General features: G+C 37.2%; 1 protein-coding gene across 4 annotated transcripts; it reads right to left on the bottom strand.

The window, feature by feature from the left end:
* Positions 1–121: 121 nt before the first annotated feature.
* Positions 122–8,329, bottom strand: LOC115593672 (uncharacterized). 4 transcript variants are annotated; one of them, XM_030437265.1, is made up of 5 exons: positions 8,141–8,329; positions 2,137–2,295; positions 1,934–2,035; positions 483–665; positions 122–361 (listed from the first exon to the last, which is right to left on the bottom strand). In XM_030437265.1, exons 2-5 carry the CDS (start codon positions 2,293–2,295, stop codon positions 161–163), a joined length of 645 nt encoding a protein of 214 aa, XP_030293125.1. In that variant the 5' UTR covers positions 8,141–8,329; the 3' UTR covers positions 122–160. The 4 variants fall into 4 exon arrangements, with proteins under 4 accessions (XP_030293125.1, XP_030293126.1, XP_030293124.1 ...); XM_030437266.1 differs by lacking the exon at positions 8,141–8,329 and adding an exon at positions 3,480–3,740; XM_030437264.1 differs by lacking the exon at positions 8,141–8,329 and adding an exon at positions 2,398–2,665.
* Between the last annotated feature and the right edge of the window lie 2,786 nt (positions 8,330–11,115).

Genomic DNA, 11,115 nt, shown 5'->3' on the forward strand with positions numbered 1-11,115 from the left:
TTGTATTAAAAAAAAAGAGAGCTCCATGTTGACTGTTGACAACACCTTCTAAAGCACTGATTAAAATAATTAATCACAATTTTCCTTCAAGTGCTGATTGTCAGTTCAGCCTTTTTCTTCATGTTGTGTGCAAGTCGCCATGGTCCCAGCGCTCTGTTTTTCACTGCTGAGTCATGTGCGTTTTTGAAGCCAGCAGGAGGAAGTCTCTTGCCAGCTTGGTGAGGTAAAGGTCTAGATCCCTCAGAATGACGTAACCTTCCACGCGACTGTCCCATAATGTTTGAGATCTGTTCTCTGGGCTCAAGGGTGCTCGTGCTGTCGGAGAGGTCGGCTTCATCCAAGAGCTCCGCATGTAGCTCATCTGGAGGAGAAAGCAAAACAATATCGTTGTCAGACGGTGGTATCACTTCCTCCTTAGCATTCTGCGTGGGCTGAAAAGGGGACACCACGTGGGTTGATTTCAGTCAGAAGACTGTGCATACCTGATTGCTGACTTGGCTCATCAGGTCCCTCAGGTCCAGCTGAATGTGCTTGATGCTCTGAGGTAAAGTGCTGTGGAGCGCCTGCCCCCCAATATGCTGTCTCTCCAGCTGTTTTCTCTTCCGTTCCAGCATATTCCAGTAGGCCTGCATGTCCCAGAAAGCAGCGTGCAGCCGATCCCAGTCCTGAACGCACAACAGCAGACAGTGGTGGAATGAAACTAAGTACATAAATCCAAGTCATGCACTTAAGAACAAGTTTGAGGTTCTTTACTAAGGTTTTTTCATTTAACACAACCTTGTGCTTCAACTCAGCTACATCTTAAAGGTAAAATGTTGTATTTTTTAGCATGGATTTCCAAATTTGTTGACTTTCGATTCTCCTTGTTCTAACAATAAATAACAACTTGAAACATCTCAGATTAGCTTGAAAACATCATCACAAACCTGAAAATAGGGCTTTGTTTTTGAGCTCTTTTTTTTAAGAGATATGATAATATGACATAACACATATGATAATCTTATATAGTATAATGCATCGCTGTACATTAGAGTTGCAATATGTAAGAAATGTAGTTTAAAACATTCAAGAATTAAGATTATCAATGGAATACGAAGAAATAACTCGGTGGATGTTATGTCAAAGACGTGTGTGTGTATTGTGTTGCAGCTACTTCTATTAAAGTCAGCATGCTGACCAACTGGCCCCAACACTGCCGGTCTTGGTAGAGTCAGCTGATAGGACCACAAAGCCGCATGGTTGGCTGAGCATACTAGCTAATTGAAGCTACAGTTAGCAGCAGTTAGCGGCTGTGTTTGAAGGTGTTTAAAGTATGAATTAGACAGGTGGCCAGTTCTTACATATTGCACCTTTAAACTAACCAACAGTATGCAAAGTAGTTAAAATGAGCTCAATGAAATATCTACAGCAGTAAAATGCCATGTACGCATTAATCTAAAAAGACATGTCAAATACATAACATTAAAACAATGGCAGGGACCATTTGAATGCACAACAAGTACTTTCACTCTTCATACCTAAAGTACATTAAGATAATATTTACATACTTTTAATTCGAAATGTTTTTACTTGTGAACTATTTTTACTTCTAATGTATTAATAGTTTTTCATTAGTAAGGGATGTGAATACATTTTCCACTGCTGACAACATTCAGCCACATGATTACATAACCAAAACGTTGCACAACTCCCCCTTTCAAAGCTTGCAGCTGTAAAAGGGGACTTCCACTCAAATTTTTACAAGATTTTACGCTCTGCAAGAATAGGCTTTCTGATGATGTCATCGGTTTTTGTCTTTTTAATCCCAATAATCAGGGGGAGGGAGGAGTGACAATGAAAGAATTTTTTAGAAAAATACACACAATGCATTTTGCAGAAAAACAAAGAGAACATGGTTTTTCTATGGAATTGAAATACTCAAGAAGATACCAACCGTAAGCGTCAGCCAGCTGTAGAAATCTGTAGAGAGTGATGGCAGCTCCCTCAACTGACGGCCTCTGTCCTCAAAATGCTTGTTTCCCAACTGCTGCTCCGTCTGTTAAAACAAGAGTAAACAATTCAAGATTTGTAGTGAGGTGAAGCTGATGACTACAAGGAGGTCAGAGTCATAGGCTGGGAGTAGATGTTAGTACTCACGTATTTCTTCTGCAGCTGCTGGACACGGGTTCGAGTGGACCTTGCGAGACGAAAAGAGTTGTTGTATTTATTCCTCTGGACGAGTGGAGCAGGAGCAGAGGACCTGACACAGTTCAGTGCCCAGCAGAGGAGGAGGAGAGCTTGCCACCAAACAGCCATCTGAAACAGAGACACAATTTATAAATAAGGGGTAATATCTATATATATATATATATCATCTGTTGTTTAAATTTAAACTGCTCAGATGCTTCTTAGGTTTACGTGAAGATGGATCACTTCTGCGTGCACTAGCGTCAAAAGGAAAACAACAAGATGACCGACAGTATCACTTCCAACACGAACTTAGGCATTACAGAATGCAGATTCTCTTTATGGGAACCGCGCTGTCAATTTCCATACTTAGTATCCGGAAGGAAGGTCACTAATATTACTGAAAGAAAATCAAACCCACATCCTCCACCCTCCACCACATGACGTCCCCATACATGCTTTCTTTTTATGTAATTCAGTAACACGGACACGCAGTTGGTCAAAGTGCACATGCATGGAAAAAGAAGTGTCTTGATTCCTCTAAATGGTTTCATAGTGGAAGGAAGCATTTTTTTCAGTAGTGTCTTCGAATCCTAAAGACCAGACGACACTGCAATCGGTCGTCTGTGTTAGCACGCCACATCACTGCAGGCCTGTCACAATGGAGGACGCAAAGAGCTCGGATAACCTTTTTCTCTCAGGCTCACTTGCATGTTTGGGTCAATGTGTCGAAAAAAGAAGCGAATCCTCAATTTAATTTTGGTTGTTTTATTTGGTTGCATCATGTGTTGTTGGCGCAACACAGTCTGGATGAGTCAGAAACCAATACCAATGTTTTCTCATGATGCCTCCAAAGTATTGACAACAACAGTGCGCTCAGTTCCACACAAATAAACAGCAGAAATGGAATAGGAATGGAACTGATTATTAATGCTCAATGTTATCAAGCATCAGTTGGAGCTGTTTGCCAAGCCTTTACGTGAGACATAAAAACAAACTACAAATGAATGCATGTCTCTTGAATTATATAGTATATTAATGGATATATACTACAAATATATATATGCAGTAATTATTTACGTGTATACATATATATACATGTTTGTATATATAAATATATATATATATATATATATATATATACGTGTATGTATATATAAATATATATATGTATATATATATATATATATATATATATATATATATATATATATATATATATATATATATATATATATATATATATATATATACTCAAACCAATCAACTCCTGTCTCTGTCTACAGTGTGTATCATTCTTAAGATGGCCTTACCTTGTAGGAGCAGTGACCAGAGAACTCAAACAGGAGCCAGATACCTTCATACTGTAGTGAGGCTCATGTACAGTTTATATATTGGCCGGGTTCTTGCTTTCGGTTTAGTACGGATTTTTTTTTTGTTGCTCTTTCCTCTCTCCATCTCTTTCTCTCTCTCTCTCTCTCTCTCTCTCTCTTACTCTCTCAGCATCTACTTAGTCACTGTATGATTCATGCAGAAGTGAGTAAGCTTTCCCAACACGAAACCTAATGAGGTTTTACGATTAACCCCCATACTGACGTTTATTTTTTCTGTCTTTCTTGGTTTTTTTTTTTGTTTTATCAGAGGCGTGTGGCAAATGGGCATCATCTGCAGCCTACTTGTGTGATTTTCAAGCCTATGAAACAATGTACTCCCATTGTGTGATTATGCTCTTGTGGCATTGAATACGTTGGGGGGGGGGGGGGGGGGGGGGGGGGGGGTGTATACATGCATCACCGTTCAGTCAGTTTTAAACAAATTTCATTTTATTTTTCATGTAATTTTTTTTTTTTACCTGGCAGGACATTGAGAACAATTTCTTATTTACAATGACACCAACAACACATACGAAACAAGTCACATGTAACATGACAGACGGATGGGGAAAGAACATAATGAGTCAAATCATCATCAGTGTGATCTAAATGCCACTTTTGTCATTGCTTATATTCCATTTTAGTTATTACTTGAATTGTATATATATAAACACACCCACAAACACACACACATATATATATATATACATACATATGTATATGTATATATGTATTATGTATGTATGTATATGTATATACATATATATATATATATATATGTATATATATATATATATATATATATATATATATATATATAGATAGATAGTTTCATCCCAGTTTCATCCCCTGGTTATTTAACAGTGGTAGTGAAAGTGACTGTTAAAAGTGACTAAAATCTGAAACTTCAGTGAAATTCAGTCATGACTGTGCATCTTCAGGGAATGTTTCTTGAGTCTCATGATGTTGATGTGTAACTACTGACACAGTTTCAGCAAATCTCTTGAAAACAAAACAGAAAATTTAGCAAAAAAAGGCCCCATAATCCTGACTGGCATTATTGGAAATGTGCTGTTTTAAAAAATATATATATCTGAATTCCTGATATCAGCCAATTTCTATTCCTCTGTATTTACTAGCTCCTGCTCCCTCTCTCTCTCTCTCTCTCTCTCTCTCTCTCTCTCTCTCTCTCTCTCTCTCATATTTCTTGCCGTTTTAGCCTCCTTAATAACTTCTTAGTATGATGCATGAGCTCAAAACTGGATGGGGCAGAAAGATATTGTCATTTATTTAACTGGAACTTAATTCTAAAACAATTTTCTTACTAATTAGTTATTCTGTTTGCTTTTAACATTGGTGTTTTTTTCGAGTTTGGTCTCATGTTACCTTGTTTGTAAAAAAAAATCTATTATATTAAATACATTATTATTATTATTATTATTATTATTATCATCATTATTATTATTATTATTATTATTATTATTATTATTATTAGCAACAGACTCATTCAACTCCGCTGTCTAAAGGAACGGCACAGGAAATCATTAGTTCCTGGTGCCATCAGACTGTTTAACACACACTCCATAACACACAAATAACATTCTTTAAATTATTATTAATGTCAATACCGCACCTTATCTTGCACCTTATGTTCCACTTACCGCAGTATTTTTATTTTATAGCTACTTAAGCATTTTATTGTACATAGTACTTTATTGTTCTTTGTATATTGTATATATAGTACTTCATTGTTTCTATATTTGCCTTTGTATTTTGATTGTACTTGTTCTTGAACGTACCTGCTGCTATTATAACCTAATTTCTGGCTATCATTATTATTATTATTGTTATATCATATTATTACCATTATTTCATTATTGATATTGTTGTTTGATGTTGTTATTATGTGCGTCAAATGTTACTATTACATGCTGGGCAGGATCTAGGCAGTCAAGGCACATGCCTGGGGCCTTGTTGCCCCTGGGGGGCCCAGAGAGAGGAGAAAAAAAACTGCCTAATGATATTTAACATACTTGTTTACATACAGATTCAACATTTTAATATTTTAGAAATAGAAACACTTACAGAAATCTCCAGTATAAAACTTGATTTTAAAAATACATACGCTAAAAGTTTTATACTGGAGATTTCCCAGTCTGGGATCATTAAAGTAATATTATCTATCTATCTTTCTATCTATCTATCTATCTATCTATCTATCTATCTATCTATCTATCTATCTATCTATCTATCTATCTATCTATCTATCTATATACACATATATATACACACATATATATATACACATATACATATATTCATTTTCAAACAACACAACATTAACTACTAGTATAACTTTTTTAAATGACTTAACAATTGCATATGAATTTATATAATTGAATGTATTGATTATGAGTATAGTAATTATCCCTGTGGCATTTAAGTAATTTTGATGTGCATTAAATAGTATACGTATACTCATATACTCATATGTATTATTTATTAATAACAAACACTGTTTATACTTGTACATAAACATACATTTATATTTCTGCTCCGCTCCACTCTTCTTCTAGCTTCTAACGTAAGCATTTTATTGTATATAGTATTTTATAGTATCTATCTATCTATCTATCTATCTATCTATCTATCTATCTATCTATCTATCTGTCTATCTATCTATCTATCTATCTATCTATCTATCTATCTATCTATCTATCTATCTATCTATCTATTATATTGAACTGTCCTTTGGCTGCTGCGATGCACAAATTTCCCCATTTGCAGGACCAATAAAGGAATTTCTGATTTCTAAATACTGATTTAGGTGGGCCACCAAGAAAGGTCAGCCTAGAGTAATCTGTCCATTTAATCCGACCCTGCATGTATCTGTTTCATCGGGCCCGGGGGAACCAAAAGCCGAGGCTGATAACTGGACCACAGACGCATCACTGCTGCTCAAAGAAGAAGCAAATCACGACACACACAGCTTATAATAATTTTTACATTTAAAATTTTACATGGAGTACATTTGACGGTGGGTTCACATATGGCCCTCAGTCATATCTCTGAGCTGCATCTTTAAATCCTTAATTTTTTTCTAGTCCAATGTTGCCGCACTCTTTCAAAGAAGTCTTGGTAGATAGCGTAATTGAAAGTGTTATGGAGAAGATACATTTGTGGTTTTCCTCACGGCTAAGGGAAGAGCTCTTCCTTCCAAAAAATGTGCGACCATGAGTGGGCTGATGAATCTTTTGAGGTAAATTCCCAGCCAATAAATCCAATGTGTACGATATGGGAAGTCACCCAGCATTCAAAAGAGTTAAACTGGGGGATCATCAGTTTTCATACTGATATACTGATACATATAGAAAGTGTTGAGAGACGCTTTCATTTATTGATCAGTGAACTCACAACTAATTGAAAGTGTGTACAGCACCAGTGTCTGTTCATCTATGTATGGGCGGCCGATTGTTCTTTAATAACGCTGCATTAAACAATAAGACAGACATCTAATGAAAACGTAGCCTCCATCGCTCTGTCTGCTCCCTATCTGTCATGGATGTACAAAGAGCTGCAGGTGTGTGGTGTGTTTGACTGAGGACGGGACAGAGCTACGCACACACACAGAGCAGAAAGACAAACAGCAGACAGCATGAAGTCTGCATTTCGGCCACATTCACACAAAATCTGGAGAGTTGTGTGGAGGGGTGGGCGTGTCCACTTGTGCTTTAAAACATTACTGAAATGATGAGAAATAACATATTTCTCAGATTTACTGCTTTATTCTCGCTAACGCCGCTCTACAGTCACTCTCCAGCTCACCCTGCCTCCGCTGCGCTCTCGATAGAGTCTTATCTCACTCATTTAGCCGGGGAGGAGGTCCGACTTTGCACGGCCAGTGCCAGTGTCCACAGAGTAAAAGGCAGGTATATTATCTGAAGAAGAGCTAACATGATGCAAGAGTTTCAGTCGCCACTACGGGCTGTTAATTAACCTGCTGGGATCAGTTATGCCAGTTCACACAGTCAGCGTTAAAGATGCTACATTACTGTATGTGAAATGTATATTAAATATTGTGAAATGTATATTAAATATTGTTATGACGCAGTAGCTGTCAATTTCTACCTGATTACAACTAATAAGATCAAACCCACAGCAACATTTTGTTGTAGGCTATATTACTTTTAAAGAGTATTATTTTTTGTCATGTGGGGGTTTTTCACATGTTTCTGTTTATTAGACAACAGTGAATGTTAAATCAATCATGAACACATTATTAACATTATTATGGTAATAATAGTAATTCAATGATGGACAACTCTCAGTCATTTTTTTTTTAAGTTACAAGCCACCAGCTTACCACAAGTTCAGGGGGAATGGAAAAGACTAGGGCAACATCTCTAAATTTAACACGCAATTCCCAGTGAATCAAGGAAAGTTACGCACTGTGATTTTTCTTGACACCACAAATTGCCCGAACAGTGATAAGATCTTCTGTGAAAATCCCTCTTGAGACAAGCCCTGTGCTATCAGTTTCAAAATATACACAAATCTGAGTAAAATTCCCTCTCCAACTACGATTGGTAGTTTCAACCTACCTCTTTGGCAGTTTTGATCTTGCATGTCAGCGTTGGGTTTAACTTGGAGGCAGAAAAGTCTGGACGGTTTCTTTGTCTGGAACTCGTGCACAGCTGAGTGTTTTGACTGGTAGGGTCCAAAGCTCATTCTGCCTGCCACAATAAACTAGAAACACTGCTGTCTCTGATTTAAATTTTATTACTGTCTGTTTTGGCTCATCACCCTCTCGATGCAGAGATTTGACTCCTGCCATCTGGGAGGAGGTGTTCTTGTACTTTGCCTAGGAGACTGAATCAAACTGATATTTGAGATCGTTTGTCCCGTCAGATTTTGGGATCTTAAACAAGCTGTAGGTTTAGTTGCACTAAACTGCTGCACTCTGAAAGCTTTATAATATTCATCTTGTTTTTATTTCTCACATGTCACCTTATATATTATGTGTTGTATCTCTCTAGGATGATGATTTTGTTGACTACTGTTGCAAACCAAATTGCCCCTCTGGGACAATAAAGACTCTCTAATCTAATCTAATCTGAACTCAAGACATTTATGGTCCAGTCAATTCAATAGACCTACATCATGAGCGTTGCCTTCAGGCAGGGGAACATTGCCTAGACCCCCACAGCGAATGTTCCCTGATTGTACTTTTGGGAAAGTTGTATTAACGTTCTGCCAACATTTTTTATTTTTTATCCCTTTACAAACTTTCATGAAACATTATTTTAACTTGTTAATTATTGCAGTTGAATGCTTTATAAACCATATATCAAGCAATGGTTTATTGTAAAGCTGCAACTGACATATCCAAACCTTTACTATCGCATAATAAATGCTTTATAAAGCATTTCATTGTCAGTAAAGTGCCGTTTATTTATGATTATTATTATTATGAAGTGTTACTCCATTTTTTATATTGCCATCTTCTATCCATCTATCTCTATTCACCACAGCAAAATCCTGTGAAGTTCCCAGTCTTGTTCATTCTCTGAATGGAAATCTAAATAATTTTCAACATTTAGATTGAATTCCTATACCATAACAAAGCTTGTTTATTAACAATCCACTATATGATCTTGTCAGGATTATGGAGATATATCCTGTATGCTTTTTCCTATATTACACACCGACGCCACTGTACAAATCCATTACTGTGTGTGTCACTGACAACATAATTGTGATTTCGAAATGTTTTAATTTGTGTGTTTGTGTTTTTGTGTTTTTGTGTGTTTGTGCGTGTGTCCTGTCTCTCTCAGTTGGGTTCACCGAAACTGTCAGGGCCCCTCAGCAGAGTTCACTGACTCTGTTTTGTCGTGCTGAAATTGATATGAGACGTCAAGCATAGAGCGGGCATGTCAAGCAAAGACTTCTATAAACAAAATGTGTGTTACATGGGGCATAGGAGAAACAAGGACCACGTGACTTGTAGTTGCATGAAGGTGCCAACAAAAACGACTCTGGAGAAAGATAGTTGAGTGTCATTCTTGGCTCTTCAAACACTGATGCCAACTAAGGCCAAGTTATTTTTGGCATGACTCCACATGCTCAGAATTCAGCACCCTCCGTGATTTAGGATGAATACTTACAGCTGACGTGAATACTTACCTGGGACAGCTCTCTGTACGGGTTTTTGGTAGGTGGGCCTGCCTGCGTGAAAGAGAAATACTCAGAGAGAAATAACAATAATCTCACTGAGTCGCCATGCATAAAACAAAGCTTAAATAACAGTTTGATTATATGATGTTTCTGTTATAGGTAAATAAAAAAAAGCCCTCACATTCATGAGGAAATAGTAGCGAACTGTAAACTTGCAAGTGGGCGAGTGCTTCCTCTAAAAAAATGAAAACACTCAGCACTCGCTGAACTGTCATAATGTGGTGGGTAGAAGAGGAAGGGGTCCATAAGGAGAAGGGCTTCCCTCATTTTCATTCCCTTCGTACGGTAAGGTTGAATTTCCCTCGTGACGTGTCCAATATACTCACACTCAATTTTCGCTCTCATTCACTGTGGTTTGGAGGGACCCCCTTTTAGTTTTGTTATGTTCTCCTTCTCATTTTCAGCCGTCTGCTGCATCACGGAGGCCCAGTTCTCCTATTCAGATTATGGTAAATGCTGTATGTTTTTAATCACATGATTAATTGTAGGTACTTTCATATGTATGCATTCAAGGGCTTTACTGTCATTTCAAAAAGCCTGAAGAGGACACACAATGTTTAGACACACAAGGACAGGCACAAAGAATAACTTTAAATTTTGCTTTGTCCCTTTAAAGCATAAAAGTGTGCAGGATTTAGCGGCACATAGCAATGAGGTTGCACCTTGCAACCAACTGAATAGCCCTCACATCAACTTACCCTATCTGCTAAGAACACAATGGTCTTTTCTAGAACCACAGTCTTACTTCCCGGTTTAAAACAGCTGTGAGTTGATATCTTAGAATTCATTTAGACCTTCCCTGTTGTATCGTGTTAGTGGTTGAATGCTAACATTAGCTGCTGTCAAGTTTGTTTTACCTTGAAATCTTTTCAGTTGCTCAACAATAAGGAAGCTGTAAGATGATAACAATTTGTCAGATTCCCCACATCTATAGGACTTGCACTCAGGAACACAGACATACATATTTTATTTGAGCTTTTCTACACTGAGCATGGTGTCAGATGTTAGCCGCTGTTGAGATGATCATTGAGCGTAAAACTAGATGGTATTTTGTCTATCGTGTGACAAACTGTGACTGTCTAAAGTTTAGAAATGATCTTTTGAATTGACAAACATCACATGTGTAGATTATGGCACAATCCAAATGGCATCAGAAAAGTTACTTGTCTGTCTCCATTCACTACCATAAAAAAGTTTTTCTAAAATAAGGTCCCATGGGGTTATGACTTTGGTTTTCTATTTTTACAGAAACACTGTTTAAAAAGAGGCATATTCACATCACATATGGGCATCCACTGATTAGTGTTAAGACATGTTCCTAATTACTGCAACATACGTGTTT

Source organism: Sparus aurata, chromosome 13 (genome assembly GCF_900880675.1).
Source record: "Sparus aurata chromosome 13, fSpaAur1.1, whole genome shotgun sequence".
Classification (NCBI taxonomy): Eukaryota; Metazoa; Chordata; class Actinopteri; order Spariformes; family Sparidae; genus Sparus; species Sparus aurata.

Excerpts from the sequence above, each read along its gene's own strand:
- LOC115593672 (XM_030437263.1), bottom strand. The coding sequence starts at position 2,623 with ATGTATGGGGACGTCATGTGGTGGAGGGTGGAGGAT. Across the intron at positions 2,296-2,587 it reads TGTGGTGGAGGGTGGAGGAT|ATGGCTGTTTGGTGGCAAGC; the intron begins GTGGGTTTGATT and ends TCTCTGTTTCAG. Across the intron at positions 362-482 it reads TGAGCCAAGTCAGCAATCAG|ATGAGCTACATGCGGAGCTC; the intron begins GTATGCACAGTC and ends TTTCTCCTCCAG.